Source organism: Sorghum bicolor, chromosome 3 (assembly GCF_000003195.3).
Source record: "Sorghum bicolor cultivar BTx623 chromosome 3, Sorghum_bicolor_NCBIv3, whole genome shotgun sequence".
In the NCBI taxonomy this organism is placed as follows: domain Eukaryota; kingdom Viridiplantae; phylum Streptophyta; class Magnoliopsida; order Poales; family Poaceae; genus Sorghum; species Sorghum bicolor.
The window spans coordinates 65,375,764-65,393,300 of NC_012872.2; the positions used below are offsets into that span (position 1 = coordinate 65,375,764).

Below are 17,537 nucleotides of genomic sequence, written 5' to 3' on the forward strand. Positions count from 1 at the left end.
TTGCTTCGGCCCAAGCCCAACATCAATTCTTTTCCTCTTCTTTCTATTCCTTTTATCAATTGTGCTTGAGCCTGGTTGATTGTCCTTGGAAGCATCAATGGTTGTGTATGCTGGACACAAAAAGTATGGGATAAAGTATATGGAAAACAAGTGTACTAAAACATATATAGATAGATACTGCAACACATGTGGTAGTATCAGTGAAACCTATATGAATGATTGTTGCAACAAATAAGCCAGTACTAATGAAACAATATGAAATCAAGGCTGCAGTATTTAGAAAATATAACTACTAAAACATATAGACAGATATACTGCAACACATGTGGTAGTACCAGTGAAACCTATATGAATGATTGCTGCAACACATAAGCCAGTACTAATGAAACAATATGAAATCAAGGCTGCAGTTTTTAGAAAATATAACTAATAAAACATATAGACAGATATACTGCAACACATTTGGTAGTATCACTGAAACATATATGAATGGTTGTTGCAACACATAAGCCAGTACTAATGAAACAATATGAAATCAAGGCTGCAGTATTTAGAAAATATAACTAATAAAACATATAGACAGATATACTGCAACACATGAGATGGTACAAACGAAACAGATTAGGAAAGTTATTGCAATGGGTATAGAAAAAAAAGGGAAAAATAAGCCACATTTGAACACATATACAGATTAGGAGTGTTTACCGGTAGGCGTAGGGCTTCTTGATCTTTCTCCATAGACATCTTTGTACTCTGGGTCCTCAGGTTGGAATAGGTCAAATGAAGGGATATCATCTATATACGGATCTATATATGAAGCGGAAGGGCTTGATGGCTTGCAAGGAACTGGATCTTTTCTGATATCCTTTGCTGGGATTGCTAGAGGGGAAGGAATTGGACCTTTAGTACTCTCATCTGGTAAGATCAGTGGAGGGGAAGGAACTGCATTTTAGTGCTATCTGCTGGTGGGATTGGTGGAGATGAAGGAACTAGACCTTTTATACTCACATCCGGTGCAATTGGTGGAGGGGAAGGAAATGGAACTTTTGTACTCTCCTCCGGTGCGATTGCTGCACTAGAAGTACTTGCATGTGTTGTACTCTCTAATGGGTTAGATGGTTTTTTGGGGGACACAGCAGCTGAACCTGTTGGATCTGGTGGAGGATGCATGTTGACATTGTCATTGGTAGGTTTCTTTAGGTGGCTCATCTTATTTGACATATCAGCAACATCATTCAAACGTTTGTTCAAATGAATAAATTTAGAAGCCAACTCAGCACCACACTTTGCCATAATCGCCTTTCCTTGCTCTTTCATTGTATTTGCAAGCTCATCAAAATCTCTCTCCAACAAAGAATTATGCTCCGCCAATAGAACTTGGTATTCTTCAGGAAGAGACTGCAATAAATAATGCAATATATGAAGGGGAGAGAATGAAACATTGGGAAAAGTACAGTGCAACATATGAATGCACATTGTGCAACATGTCTGGAATTTACAAGTTGGTTTTGACAAAATCACCTCAATGGAAACCGCATGAGTACCATCTGGATGGCGGGAGGAAGTGCCTTGGGAATCCATCCAGTCATTAAGGCTTGGCTGCACTGGATCTTCATCTTGTCCAGACAATGGAGACGAAGTGTAACCAGTCATGGGAACTGGGATAGGATAGGGGCTTTTCTTTCGGAACTAACAGTGAATGAAGATATATTATAACAAAGAAATAAATAATGCAATGGCTAAAAGGAATGACTAAAGATGAATGAAGATGGAAAAAACATCAAACTCACAGGTTACTGCCCATATGCATTAAGCTGAACCCTACTCCTGTCAACATTTGAAATGAATTCAAAGTCTTTCTTGGTGACATGGCAAATGCGTGGGACAGAATAGTTGATTTTGTGAGTAGCCCGGTCAGCAGGTATGTCAAGACAGTCCATGTATGCAATCTACATTACAAATGGTACAAAAAATCATGAAGGCCCAACATTAGGAAATCGCGGCTGCAGTATGTGGAAACTTATGTAATCAAACATATATAGATAGCTAATGCAACATATAAGGTAGCACCATTGAAACAGATCAGCAAAGTCATTGCAATAGAAATACGGATGGGTACAACATAGAAGGGATAATGAACATACCGCAAAAACCACAAAGCAAGAGCCAAGGTAAGGACATCCAGTAGCACCTTCATCTTGTTTTGAAAAGGTTTGGTACTTTCGGACTTCATTCATCAAATTATCAAGAATGTGCCCAGCCCAATCAAATGATCTGATTAGAGAGACATCCTTTAAGTTGTGCAAGTACCGTGGGGTGATGGCATTGTCTGTGCCTGGGCAGAGTACAGACCCCAAGGCAAGCAACATGAATGCCCTCAGAAAAGTGGTCTTGTCATTAGCTGTTTTCAACACATCAATGCATTGGGACAATTTTCCTCGCACTCCAACCATAAAAGGCTCACGAATCTTCAGGAATGCTTCATATTCATCCGCATTGCAAGTAAGCTTAACAGGCTCATCTCCACTTGGCACATCAAGAATGTTGCAAATAAGTTGCTTGTCAAATACGATAACTTTATCTTTGCGCCTAAACTCTCTCAAATCAGGGTCAATGTGCTTCATGATCCATGCAACAAGATTCACAGGCACGGAAAAGTCAGACATGCTAAGTAAAGCACCTAAACCAGCCTCATTTATCCAACCTATTTGTTCCTAATTGAACTTGCAGTCACGGATCCTGTGCAACGAAAATCTGGTTTTGAAGGCATCGCCACTGCTTTTGGTTTTGGGAACATTAATTGCTGTGTAAAAAAAGATAGAGAAAACAACATATGTATCAACACACAGGTGGACAACATAGATGATCAGATAACACATAACATTGAAACATGCCAATATATAGAGTCCATCTTGTTGATTGTTGCAATATATATGTATAAAAAGGCATGAAACATTGGTAATGTCATGGTGAAACAAAGAAATATAAGTTAATGAAACATGTTCAAAATTGCCAATATATAATTGCCACTGAATCATAATATTAACATACTGCAGTATATGTATCTATTGACTTTTGTTTAGATACTATATGATTGATTATATAATACTAATAGATCGGATCAAATGAGATATGCTGATCGAAACAAGGCAACAAACAAAATAAACAGTAGGGACAAAAACACATTCATAGTAAACAATATCTATTGGTGATCTTACACTATGCACACCTAGATAGCAATATCGGCGATCTTACACTATGCTTAAACACACATTGCAACCACTGCACAGATACAACATCAAATCAGCATAATAGTAACATGATATGCATAATTAGCATCAGAATTAGCATCACAAATGAAACGAAAATATATCAAAGGACTAAAAACAACCTTGCTGCTGCTTTGGGGCCTTCTTCATTGGAGATCTCTTCATTGAAGATGATTGTCCTGCCTTGCGGTTGCGGTTGGAGACATTCAGTGTCAAACCCCATCGTGCCCTGCTGTTGGACACCTTCCTCACTGCCATACGCACCCGACCACGTCCCTGGCCAGATGGTTGTGCATCCTCATCCTCGTCGGTGCTGCTAGGCGACTCGGCCCTAACGGGTGATGCATTGAGGCCGGATCTAGTATGCATCGTCGTCGTTTTATTGCTGCTTGAGAAGGAGGGAGGCACGCAACGGGCTTCGTATCTTCACGGCTAGGGTTCCGGTGACAAAGGGCAGCACGCAGACGCCACGGTGGGGGCGTACGGGGCGGCACAATGGAAGGTTGGAGGCGCGGTGGAGACGAGCGCCGCGGTGAACACGGCCGGCGCGGTGGAGAAGAGCGTCGCGGTGTAGATCGGCACGGTGGACGGATGGCGCGGTGGAGGCGCTGCGCGGCGCGGTCGCGCCGAGGTGGAGGCTGGCCGCGCGCTCGAGGCCAGCCGCGCGCCCACGACCGGCGACGCGCTGGAGACGGGAGGCGCGGCGGAGGCAGGCACGGTGGAGGCGCGGTGGATGCGGTTGTCTGAATCGGAAAAGTGGCCGAGTGCGGTTGAAGTGGGCCGCCCGCGCTTCGAACGGCCTGAAAATCTACTTACGGCGCGTCCGGACGGTTGCGGAGCCTCGGACGCCCGCTCCGCATCATTACCGTTTTAATATGGGTTATCGACTCATCGTGCTGTGCTGCACTACCGGGTCAAAATCGCAGCAACCTCTCGTGTTTTTTTGGCCTATAAAATAGACGGAGCCGTCGAAGGCGTTTTCTGGAGCTCTTCCCGTCCTCCGCCTCCGCCCCCCGCTACAAGCGCCGGAGACGAATTTGGTCTAGATTCTAAAGAAAAGTCTGCTGGTTGATATTTCGGCAATTACGGATGCTATTGCTAATAATAATTTGTTTTGAGAGAAAACTACTCCACGTTCGCTCTGTTGTATTAGTACACCGATCTCGCTCTGCAGTCTGCTCACATAGCAAAATAATGGCCCCAGCGGCGACAGCTCGGCACGTGGTCGCCGTGCCATACCCCGGCCGTGGTCACATCAACCCCATGCTCGTCGTGTGCCGCCTGCTCGCCGCCGCGGACGCCGCCGTCAGCATCACCGTCGTCGTCACGGAGGAGTGGCACGCGCTGCTTGCCGCCGCGGGGGTGCCCGACGCGCTCCCCGACCGCGTCCGCCTCGCCACCATCCCCAACGTCATCCCCTCAGAGCGGGACCGCGGCGCCGACTTCGCAGGCTTCGTCGAGGCCGTGCAGGTCAAGATGGTGGGGCCCGTCGAGCGGCTGCTGGACCGCCTGACGCTGGAGCGGAAGCCGGACGCCATCGTGGCCGACACCTTCCTGACTTGGGGCGTGACGGCCGGAGCTGCGCGGGGGATACCGGTGTGCTCGCTGTGGACGCAGCCGGCCACGTTCTTCTTGGCGCTCTGGCACCTGGACCGATGGCCGCCGGTTGATGAAGAAGGTATTGGCTACTTCCCCTTCTTTTTGCGTACGGCTGAATGGTGGATTAAATTTGAGCATGAGGAGTTCGATTGTTCAAAAGCAGGTAAAATTGGATCTGGTTATTACTAACTCGATAGAGGACTATTGGACTAGAGTCAAAGGGAACTAGCGGAAAGCTGGCAATCACTTAAAAATTCTCTGTAGTCTGATACTGTATATCCACTCTACATTCGTGTTCTGAAGATCTTTCCCTTTCTGGGAAAAAAAATTGTTCTAAGATAGCAACTTAAGAAAGACACCTAAAGATTCATGAGTAGTCATGCAATCATGGTCATGAAGGTCCAGATGAATGTCTGTGAACAAACATCACCCACTTCCAAGAACTTTGATGCAAAAGTGTTGAATACTGTTGTGTCTAGAAAATGTTTAGTTGAATCATTTTCTGTTGAAAGGTTCATAAAGCCAAATTAACCAAAGTTAGACATCAGTGAAGACAACTACAACCTTCATGAATGATTACTGAAAATGGTACGTCTTATTCGATCTAGAAGCCTCAGAATGCTATAAGCAAGCATATCCAAATGTCAGTGTCTGGGAATAATATGCGTACATGCTCAAAAAAAATTCAGGATTTAGTCATAGAGCTCTCAATTCAGGGAGGCATGCAACGATTACTCAATTAGATTGTTTTCCACTGTTATTCAATAAACCAGTATCCCTTTCGTCGCTGACACAGTCAATACATAGAGAAATCAAAGCATTTTCAGTTAACTCTGAAACTTTATTTTAGTTTTCCATTTTTATCTGTACTATCTGAGATTCCAAACCCATGATTCTAGCACAAAACCATGACATTCGTTTTCCATCTCCTGAACAAGCTAGTCACTTCCATCTCCTGAATAAGCTAGTCGCGGGTGCTGAATTCAGAGCGGCAAAATCACTTTGCTGAAGTATAGATCAGTCGACCCAGAAAATTTTTCTTGTCCCACTAATGAATATCTCTACTCTTTGCTGATATCAATTTCCAATTTGCATGCATTCACAGTGGCCAACTAAAAACACAATGCTGTTCTGAAGTCTTTTGGTTAAGTATTCCAACCACTTCTAGTGCTAATGTGTTTGCATCTGTACTTTTAGTTGCTCAGCTCAGTAGTATTAGATATGAGTATCTTACCTTCTATGAACTGCAGGCCTAAGCTGCAAATCCTTGGATCAATATTTCCCATTCCCAGCCCTCTCGTCAGTAAAATGTTCTGACATCAAGATCTTCCGCTCCATGGTACTGCCAATGAAACGATTAGCAGAAGTGTTCTCCAACGTGCGCAAGGCACAGTGTGTCCTCTTCACCTCCTTCTATGAGCTTGAAACCGGTGCCATCAATGGAACAAGGCAAGTGGTTCCTTGCCCCATATATACAGTTGGTCCTTCAATTCCATATCTGTCACTGAAGGGTGATTCAGCCAAGCTTCACCATGAGAACTACTTTGATTGGCTGGATTGCCAACCAAGAAACTCGGTATTGTACGTATCATTTGGCAGCTATGTTTCGATGCCTTCGTCTCAGTTGGAAGAGGTTGCTTTGGGGCTGCATGAAAGCACAGTTAGGTTCGTCTGGGTGGCCCGGGACAGAGCTACCACCACCACCCTCCAGCAGATCTCTGGTGACAAGGGTTTGGTGGTGCCATGGTGTGACCAGCTGAAGGTCCTGTGCCACCCCTCCATCGGTGGCTTCCTGAGCCATTGTGGATGGAACTCGACCCTGGAGGCCGTGTTCGCTGGAGTGCCAATGCTTGCTTTTCCCGTTTTTTGGGATCAGTTGGTGATTGGTCATCTCGTAGCCGATGAATGGAAGATTGGCATCAACTTGAGGGAACAGAGAAGGGAGGATGGTGTTGTCAGCAGGGCCGCAATCTCTGATGCTGTAACAAAGCTTATGGATTTGAGTGATGATGATAGCCTAGAGATGAGAAGAAGGGCTGCAGAATTGCGGGAGGCTTCACTCGGCGCAATTCAGGAAGGTGGATCTTCACGGTGTTCTTTGAACAATTTCTTTACAGATATCATCGAAGGAAGACTGAATGTTGCAGAAACTTCGCTGTAGGTTTTTGCTTAAATTTGTGGAGTCAGTGACAGAAACGTTGCTCGTAGGCAAAAACATTGTGCTCCTGCAAATAAGGTATGGGGCTCGTCTCATGTTCACGCATTTTCACCCCACCCGCAACAATTATACAAGGTGCGGCTTGAAATCATTATTGCCACACACCTATAGTTGTACACTTTCTGGAGCTGAAAACAGAAGACATGATGCTGTCTGTAGCAAAGATGGGGGACAGCGATAATCATGTCACAAAAATTATGTGCCTGGGAAAACTTGTGCAGGAACTTATGCTTCATAATACTACTATTGTGGAATAATGAAGTGCTTTGTATCGTATGGGCCCCTATTTCTTATATTTATGTAAGTGCATCTGTCCCTACTTTAGGTTCAGTCGAAACAGTATCTCAAGGGTATATATCTTCTTTTTTTTTTTGTTATTATTCCTAATAGGAAAGGTCCTCCTAGAAGAAATACTTGATCTTCTCACCAATTTAACTGGGATCCAGCGGTCAAGATGCCTTTTAGGGTGTTTGGGACTGCTCCACAAACTTCACCATGGAGTAGCTCTACAAAAAAACTGGAGTTTGTGGAGTACCTCTTTAGGTGCTTCGAACTGAGTGCGTGGAGCTGAAACCGTTTGGCTAAAAAACGTGGACAGCATTTCCAAACACCCCCTTACTTCCAAGATTCTTTTTTCGTAAAACATCATAATAAAATCCAGAAAAAAGGGCATTAGTTAAGTCAAGAACTTAAAATACGGTCCCCCCCTCCTCTTTTTTTTTTAATCTCGGAATGCCCACCCCTAGAGACATGTTGCACCTGCACAACACACTCAGCACATCATCTCTGATTAGCCATTAGCACAAACATATGAAAACTTAATTAGAAATGTCATAAATGTCAGAACGATAAACCTCTTAACTCTTGCGTCAATCAAAACATTTCTCAACTTGACTCTTGTGGATGCTTTAAGGTAACAGGAGGATTTTGTAAGGCTGAACCTAGGTAAATGTGAATGATGCGCTCTCTTTTATTGTTGATCAATGCTCTCTGGACCTATCCAGAGGGGTGTGTAGCCGGTGCGACTGCACGGGGCCTCAAATTATACCTGGATTAAGCACCCTAGATTAGGCATGCATGACTTATTCTAACCCTCCTGGTTTTCGTCCATGGTAGATCAAGCATGCACAATTTTGTTAAACTTTACTTGGATTTGAAATATGTACAAATTTTTCTATAAAACTTTTTCAAAATGCTGTCCAAATATTTGGTGTCAAAATATGTAGATTAAAATCACATGGTATCAAAAGACTAGGGATAGATTTTACATGAGAAAACTAGTTTTTAAGCTGAATTGAACCTGACAAGTGACAACTTCTCTAAATGGAACTGGAGTAAATTTTGCCTCCTTTTTTCAAAACAGAGCAACATCACAAAACTAAAAAAAATAAAGATAAGATTACAATAGACTTTAAATTTGAGATAAGACTATATAATTCACCGCTTTTACTGTAACTAAACAATGGTTAAACAATAAAAAAAATCAGACATGACGCTTAGGAGAAGCGTAAAAAAATGATTGTCCATCTGTCCAGATGACGACCGGAAAGTGGAATATTGCATGAACCGACCGCTGATAAGGGCACTTCTATTACAGAAAATATTATATTTTTATGAACATTAATTGCACTGCCACTTAAGTATTTTGCTGATGTGGCAAAATAGAGAAAAAGCAAAAATCATATAAATCGGGTCTAAGTTATAAACAATGTCTACATGAGAACTAAGACATAAGACATAAAGAGTTGTGATTGATACAGAATGGAGAGAGAATGCATATGATTAGATAAAAAATTATTCTATAGAAAATATCCGCTTAGATTATGATTTTTATATGTAATATTTATGAAAATTAATAGTTATAGAAACTATATGTAGTTGTGAACAATGTCTAGCATTATGACTGCCCTACGAGTATCTCCAAGGGTTTGCATTTGAGTAATTTGCCAAAAAGCTCTAAAAGAGGTATCCAACGGTTTTGTATTTGGAGTTTGCAATTTGGGCAACTTGGCAAATGAGGGAGCAAACTTGGCAAAAATACCAAGTTTTAGATGGTTTTGCAAACCCAATCGCGCGAGCAAAGTCACGCGCGAGGAAAGCGCGCGCGCCTAGAGACCTTTTATTTTTATCATTTGTCAAGTTCAAATGTCAATTCCCTTGGAGATAACCTATTTTTATCTTTTGTATTTTGTTTTGAGAGTTTGCAAACAACAACAAATGCCAAGTCCATTTGCCAAAGCCTTTGGAGATGCTGTCCCTCTATCTACCACAGTGTAGTATCATGTTAAAGCATATTGAGCTTGACTAATTATATATATAGTATTAATACCATGATATTAAATAAATAATATTTATCCTTGGATATTTTATTATATATTAAATACATTAAGAAATACTATTTGTCATGAGATACTTTTTATAATATAGGTATTTGATGTTATAACTGTTTTAATATTATTTTCCATGAGATAAATATTATCTGACATGAGATATTTTAATAAAAAAAATCCATGTAAAATTGCATTATTTCTTTAAAGAAAGACAGCCTCCGAGATAAACGCATGTTTGCCTAGGTCTGGTCATAGTTAACTGAAACCGAGAATCCAAACTGAACCGGGCCGATACAAAATATAACAGGGAACTGAAAAATTCGATTCCTACTATCAAATAATCGAAAGAACCGAAATATATAAATCGTACTTACTTACTTGTAGTTTGTAAGGCTATGTTAGATTTATGTGTGATGTCTCATATTGAATTGAGATTTTACTATATTGCTTTTGTTTTCTTATCCATTATTATAATTTATTAAAAATAGAGATAGCGTCATCTAAATTTGCTTAAAACCTGCATATTTTTTTGTTGTATTAATTTTTGCTAAAAACATTTAGTCAATTCAGTTAGAATAGGAATCGAACAGAAATAACGGAAAACAAAAATGCTCGATTGCTTAAAAATAAGTTTTGGAACGGATCGTTCCCATTTCTAGCAACATGGATCCGAAACCTGGGTCGTGTTTAGTTTAGCATGGAAAAAATTTCACGACACTGTAGTACTTTTATTTGTTTGTGGTAATTATTATTCAACCATAAACTAACTAGACACAAAAAATTTGTCTAGTATATTTCGACTGAGCAATTAGTTTTTATTTTTGACTATATTTAATATTCTATGCATGTGTCTGAAGATTCGATGTGACGAGAAATCTTGAAACTAGGGCCTTGTTTAGTTCGCGAAAATTTTTGGATTTCACTACTGTAGCTATTTCGTTTTTATTTGATAATTATTATTCAGTTATATACTAATTAGGTTCAAAAGATTGTCTCGTAAATTATAGATAAACTGTGTAATTAGTTATCTTTCTTATCTATATTTAATGTTTTATGCATGTACGGTAAGATTTAATATGACGAGAATCTTAATAAGATTTAATATGATGAGAATTTTAAATAAGATTTAATATGACGGAAATTTAAATTTTTTTTGAAAACTAAGGCCTTGTTTAGTTGGCAAAAAATTTTGTTTTTGGCTACTGTAACATTTCGTTTTTATTTGACAAACATTGTCCAATCACGGAGTAACTAGGCTCAAAAGATTCATCTCACAGATTACAGATAAACTGTGCAGTTAGTTTTTATTTTCGTCTATATTTAATGCTCCATGCATACGACCAAAGATTCGATTTGATGAGGAATCTTGAAAATTTTTGCGAACTAAACGAGGCCTAAACAATGTCTGAACAATGCCTACCGAAACCGGAATCCGGAACCGAGAAGTGCCCATTCCTAACAGTGCGCCGGGGCCAGTGGCTGGTCTCGTTGGTCAGTCGTCGGTCAGTGACGACTGACGACACAAGGAACTGTCGTCCAGCCCACGCCGGGAGGCACGGTTGAGAGCCACACACACCGAGACGTCACGCGCGGATGGCCGCCGCCGCGACGGGGGAGACCCGCGGCTGCGGCTGCCACATTGTGGCAGTGCCGTTCCCGGGCCGCGGCCACGTCAACGCCATGATGAACCTGAGCCGCCTCCTCGCCGCCCGGGGCGCGGCGGTCACCTTCGTCGTCACCGAGGAGTGGCTGGGCCTCATCCGCTCCTCCTCCACCCACGCCGAGGCGGCCGGCATCCGCATCCGCACCATCCCCAACGTCATCCCTTCCGAGCACGGCCGCGCCGCCAACCACTCGGGCTTCCTCGACGCCGTCGCCACAGAGATGGAGGCGCCCTTCGAGCGCCTCCTCGACGGGCTCGAGGGCCCGCCGCCCGCGGCGCTCGTGGCGGACGCCTACGTTCCCTGGGTCGTCGGCGTCGGTAACCGGAGGGGTGTCCCCGTCTGGTCGCTCTTCCCCATGTCCGCCGCCTTTTTCTCCGCCTACTACCACTTCGACCGCCTCCCGGCCTGGCTTACCGACTATGAGCACGCGCCGGACTCCGGTGAGACGATAGGTGAGGGACTCAGGGCCTTGCTGCCGTGCCAGGGTTTTTAGCTTGTCCAGAATCTCCAGGCTTAACTAGTTATCCACAGTTTCGACTTTCGACTTGTGGAGATCTGCGTCTGCACCCTGAATTGTGTTCCTACAAAAATGAAAATTTGAACTTGGAGATTCTAGGATCTGTATTTTTTGTTTACACTGCATAGAGCATAATAGTAGTTAATACTGCTGCAAGCTGTTCATATGGAACAATTTTCTTACTAGTGCCTCAAATGTCATTGTTTTTGCACGTATTCCGAAGCTACCATTTTTTCCTGGTGGCAGTGAGACGAGAATATGAAGACCGTTTGCTAGGATTTCATGTCACTCTGCACGAACTTGTATTTTAGCTTTAATCTCACGTGATTTATTTCTTAAGCGATGCTCACACGATTAATAAGTATATCACAATCTTCAGCAGTCACCATAGCTGACAATTGCTATTCTAGTCCTCCAAATCTAGCATGATTGGTCGTACAAAGTTTAGTATCCAAAATATAAGAATTATTTTTAGATAAAAGGTAACCACCTAGATGTTTTCTTTGGTGGAAGGTTTGGGTTGGGTGTCCACACAACCATTTTCGGTGCACTGCTGTTGCGTGGCATCCCCCCCCCCCCCCCACCCACCCACCCACCAGTCTATTTATCTTGGCAGAACTCTATTTCTGATTCATCTTGATTCAATGATTCATATCCTTCTCTTATTCCTCCGTCAGAATGCCCCACAACTGTGTTTCATTTTTGTATCTCATACTTTTGTGGACCATCGATAAGAAAGCTTGCAACATTAACATTTCTCAGCTGTCTATTTTATGATATGCAGGTAACTCTGATCAGAGACTTGGACACTATATCGCTCGACACGCTTCAAGTTCAATAAGGTTGTCAGATCTTGAGCCCTTAATTCACGACAAGAGAAAAGTGAAGCATATCCTAGCAACCATCTCTAGCGTTAGAAATGCTCAGTCTCTCCTTTTCACCACCATGTATGAGCTTGAGGCCAGTGTCATTGATTCGCTAAGGTCAGTACTCTCTTGTCCAGTGTACCCAATCGGCCCCTGCGTTCCCTACATGACGCTTGAAGACCAGCATACCATGTCCAATGGCGAAGTTGCCGGCCAAAGAGACTATTTCACCTGGTTGGATTCTCAACCTGTGAACTCAGTTTTATATGTCTCCCTTGGCAGCTTTGTCTCAGTCTCAGCCTCTCAGCTTGAAGAGATCGCATTGGGCCTAGTAGCCAGTCAGGTCAAGTTCTTCTGGATTCTTCGTGAACAATCCCCTCGGGTGCAAGAACTCTTGGCTGGCATCAATAATGGGATGATACTGCCATGGTGTGAGCAGCTTAAGGTTTTGTGCCATCATTCAGTTGGGGGCTTCTTGACCCATTGCGGTATGAACTCGACACTTGAAGCCGTCTTTGCTGGTGTGCCTATGCTTGCCTTACCACTGTTTTTTGATCAACCGATTGATGGACGATTAATTGTGGAAGAGTGGAAGGTTGGCCTGAACTTTAGGGATTGGGCTAGCAAGGATGATCTGATCGGGCGAGAGGATATTGCACGGGCTGTGAAGAAGCTGATGTCTTCTGATGAAACTGAGACGAAGGCTCTGAGGGAACGTGCTCTTGAGTTGAAGGAGGCTTCTCGCAGAGCAGTAGACAAGGGTGGATCTTCATACTGCAATCTGAGTTCATTGATGGAGACGGTATGCACTCCAAAATAATTGGAATTGTATTTGGTATACGCTGAAACCGATCTTGTCACTGTGGTGGTGTTGTAACCTGTAACCTCAATGCTTCAAATATCAATTGCCTAGTGTTTTCTTCTCCTTATCGAAGGTTTTCTACCCAGGCAAGGTTTTCTAAACTGATAAGCTGTTACCTTGAAGTTTGAAATTTATAATTTAAGATTTTGATTCTGAAGACTTGCCTGGGTAGTCTGCACTCGCCATTAACGCGGCCGTGGCCATGGCCACATGAACCACATGCTGAACCTGTGCCGTGAACTGCACCGCCGATGGAGTGGCGTGTGGCCACCCACTTCGCCGCCTTCTTCCATTTTCAGAGCCTCGCATCCGCACACCGCGGGACAGATCCACCTCTATATCCCTTTCCAATCATTTCTGTCCAACGAAGTACCTCACAGCTTATCCAGTTTGAGTTTGATCCTAAAGTTTAGCATAAACTACTATGACTGTTAAGAAAAAAAACTCGACCAGGCATTTCGCCTCGATTATGACTGTTAAGAATTTGATGAGCCGTGCTGACAGCGAGGATAAGAGGGGATTTTTATAATTTTTTACTCTGACAAGTTTTGGTCGGCATCAGATAAGTTCCCCCCACAATTCAGATCATTCACCAAAATTCCCCCCACATGAATAAATGAATTAATCAGCAAAACACATTCACATTTATTTATGAATAAATGTCGTACTAGATAGAATTCTGATGTACACTAAGGTGTATCCATCACATAAAACTCAAACATCCAAATCCTAATTGCCACCACAAGTCAGACAACACCTGACTCTGAGAACAGCCTAGCAAACAAACGGCTGTCTCAAGTATTCAAACTTTCTTGACTCCCGAAACAAGCAAACATTAGCGCGAATGTCAGACTCGCCTTCCATTACACTCTCTTAAATCAATAGCAAACACGGATTGCACAAAGTTAATCTTCGTTTACTTGCAGATCTCCACTGCGGGTGGGCGAAGCGCGACACCTCCGAACTGCTCGCTTGAATACTTCTTGTATACAACCCTCAGCTTGCTCTCAGCGGCAGTCGAGTGTGCGCTCACCAGCATCTTCGTGCATTCACTGAAACCATCACAGATCACAAAGGTCAAATGTGTACGAATTATACATGGATTTGGTCAGAGAAAGATATGGGGATTGGCAATGGAATCTTACATTAGCTCTGCCTCTGACTCTCTGAAGCCTGTGTGATGCTTGAGGGTGTCGGTCCAAAGTGGAGCCTTCTTGAGAGTGAGCCTGGCTGCATAGACAGCAGAAGCTGCAACCAGGGAAGGCAGGCGCGTCACCAAATCATATTGCATCAGCGCCAATTCAGCAAAGAAGAAGACCATATTCTCCATCTGCATTTCACCAGACCAGAGAAATTGTAAGCTCACAAAAGCACAAGATTGGTGAATTTCTGGTTGGCTACAACAACCATAGACGACTTAATTTATTTACCTCTTTCTCAACTTTGTTACCCAAGGTTGCTGCCTTCAGAAAACGGACAAGGAACATGTATACTGTAGGGACAGTCAAGTTCCACTCCAGCCTATTCAGAATCCCCTTCTCCATAGAAAGAATCTGCTCCCTAGTGTATGCACTGTCTGATATAAGGATGAAGTCGTTCACCTGAAAAGCACAGATGAATGCATTTAGAAAAAAACTTGAAAAGTAGCACTGGGAACATCGGACAGACAGAGATGAAAAGCTTTCTGTGTACCTCTGGGGCCCAAATCTCTTCGTACTTGCAGGCGATCAGCATAGCTGAAACGCCGACAAGCTGCAGCTCCCTTCGCAGGACTGGTTGCAGCGAGAGGTACTGATCGATGATGTACATGGTCAAGTAGAGAGTTTCTGGCATCAGTTCGAACTTGTGGTGTACTTCAAGTATCCAATCAACCAGGATAGCCCTCATCTTAGCGTTGATCTCGACCTGGGCTTCAATGTAGTCACATGGCCGTCTCTCGTGCTGCAACAAAGCCAGAAAGAAACACTTTCAGAGACAGTTGCTAACAGATCACACAATTCACACTACAATAATTCATAGACCTGTTGCAGTTACCTGAGCAATCTTGTAGAACGTGTAGATGTCCTCAATGTATTCCACGACTGCGAGCTCATCGTTGACGTCCAACTTGTCAATGTCTTCGATCACTTGTCTAGGCTTATCAGCGATTCCACAGGCAGCCTGACACATTCAGATTGAAACAATCAGAACAATTCGCAAGTTGTTGTAACAGGAAATTGCTGCCTGGAATTACTACAGCAAACAGAGTCTTTTGACAGATCCACGCACCTTTGAGCGAGCCGAGAGCACAGAAGAAAGGGTGTTGATGGCCTTCCTCCTCGAGCGGACGGAGCTAGCGCTGCTCTCGGACTGCGTCCTGCTCTGTTCAGAGTCGGAGCTAAGTGCTATGATATCCTCAGGCGGCGGCAGCTTAGCAGGAGCCTTCCTGTCCTGCCTCGGCGCATGCCTCGCAGGCAGGATTGCGGCATTCTGCATGCAAACAGACATTTCAGTTAGAGAAAAGACGGAGAATCAAATGCTTGGAAGCCCAGATTACTCTTTCAGAGAGACTGGAAGAGAAGTAGCATTATTGATCTGCGCACCTTGATGGCGGCATTCGCCTGCGCGTTCTTCACGAGTTGAGCACCGAAGCTTCTCGTGATGGGGCGATTGACCTGCTGTTCCTGAGGCTGAGGCTTCCTGTAACCAAGAACGAGTCTTCAGAACAAGAACGTGCAACGAAACAGCGGTGGCAGAAGAAAAAGGAGCTTGGATTCGTTCTTACCCTTCGGCTGGGCGGACGGTGACGAGGTTGCCAATATCGCCGAGGACGGGTCGCCGGTTCATGGCGTCAGTTCGGCCGGGCACGGCCTTGCTCTTTCCGAGAGCGGGAACACCGCCTGACCATCGCACAAGAGAGACAGGAGAGATCAGTAAGGGACGAGACGTTCATCGCAAGAATCTGTACAGAAAACAAATCTACTCGAGCATCCTTCCTCTAAACTAGCTAGAACCAGAATCCAGCCGTTGCGCAGAAACAAGAACAGAGGTCAGGGACCACGACGAGGCTAAAGATCCTATCTTTCTCACTAATCGAGCCAGCAAAGAACTTGCTCTAGAGGGTAAGAACTCCCCGCAAGAAGGTCCGCCTCCACCCAGAACCAATCAAGACGAAGGCGAACAAGGGAGCAACCAAGAAGAACCGCTAGGATCCGTGGGCCTCACCTCGGTTGTGGTGGTGGCGGAGCTGCGGAGCGGCGGCGGCGGCGGCGTTGTTGTGGTTGCGCGTGGCCATCTCTTCGTTCTCGTTGTCCTCGGCCTGGCCAAAGAGCCCAAAGAGCACGGAGGCGAAGAAAGACTTGAGGCGCGCCGCCCGCGACCCCTCTTCCCCGCCGGCGAGCGCAGCCACCGCGGATCCGCAAGCACAGCAGCAAGAAGAAGAAGCGTCTTTTTCGCTCCCTAAGCTCTGCCTCTTCTTCTTCTCCTAATGGCGGCGCGTGATGTTGATGGTGTAGTACAGTTGTTGAGGGGACGAGGAGGCTATGGCTCGGGGAGGGGAAGCGCAGATATAAACGAGGGTGCGGAGCGGGTCGAGGCGGCGAGAGAGGAGGAGCGGCTCCAACGGTCGGGAAGGGTTCGTATCGCAACGGTCGGGACTCGGGAGGAGCCGGTCGGACGGCTGGGATCGATTCCCCCGGGGAAACTAGCCGTTGCGCCGAGTGGGATTCGCCTCCGAGCTGGAAAGGGACTAGGGGCGGCGCGTTGAGTTGGGCTGGGGACTTGGGGGCGCTCTTCCTTCCTTTCTTGGCCGACGCGCGTCATTAACAACTTAACATGTGCAGGCGCGGTAAATAAATGATTGGGGGATTCGCGTTATTATTTGGAGATCGCGTGTGTTTTCCTCAAAGCTTTGGCTTTCACATCAACGTCTCGCACAGCGACGGTTTTTTTTTTTTTTTGCCCCTGTTAGGATGGGTTTATGTTTGTGTTTGTGAGCATGAAGTCAACTTCTGTTCCAAAAAACTGTGTGTCAAATTGAGATAGGTTCGATATCAAATTGTACAATGTACGAGAGTATGTCGAGCAGTAAAATTGAGTCCATCAAATGAACAATCTGGGAGGGAGGCATCGGTCACGTGACCGAGAGCGGTCATCACTAGCACTAGCAGATAGAGATAGCCTCACGGACAAAAAAAAAAGCTCCGTACTCGATTAGGCTTGCATGTGACTTCT

General features: G+C 44.4%; 3 protein-coding genes across 3 annotated transcripts; 2 read left to right on the forward strand and 1 right to left on the reverse strand.

Annotated features, from left to right (window-relative positions):
* On the forward strand, positions 4,212-7,362 carry LOC8082410 (UDP-glycosyltransferase 87A2). Its single transcript, XM_002456456.2, has 2 exons — positions 4,212-4,947; positions 6,119-7,362. The coding sequence occupies exons 1-2, from the start codon at positions 4,359-4,361 to the stop codon at positions 7,027-7,029; spliced, it is 1,500 nt and encodes a 499-aa protein (XP_002456501.2). The 5' UTR covers positions 4,212-4,358; the 3' UTR covers positions 7,030-7,362.
* LOC8055263 (UDP-glycosyltransferase 87A2) lies at positions 10,920-13,392 on the forward strand. Its single transcript, XM_002456457.2, has 2 exons — positions 10,920-11,532; positions 12,382-13,392. Exons 1-2 carry the CDS (start codon positions 11,010-11,012, stop codon positions 13,281-13,283), a joined length of 1,425 nt encoding a protein of 474 aa, XP_002456502.1. The 5' UTR covers positions 10,920-11,009; the 3' UTR covers positions 13,284-13,392.
* Positions 13,947-16,854, reverse strand: LOC8055264 (cyclin-B1-1). Its single transcript, XM_002458607.2, has 9 exons — positions 16,530-16,854; positions 16,090-16,204; positions 15,908-16,004; positions 15,594-15,794; positions 15,360-15,485; positions 15,018-15,266; positions 14,756-14,926; positions 14,471-14,655; positions 13,947-14,377 (listed from the first exon to the last, which is right to left on the reverse strand). Exons 1-9 carry the CDS (start codon positions 16,597-16,599, stop codon positions 14,242-14,244), a joined length of 1,350 nt encoding a protein of 449 aa, XP_002458652.1. The 5' UTR covers positions 16,600-16,854; the 3' UTR covers positions 13,947-14,241.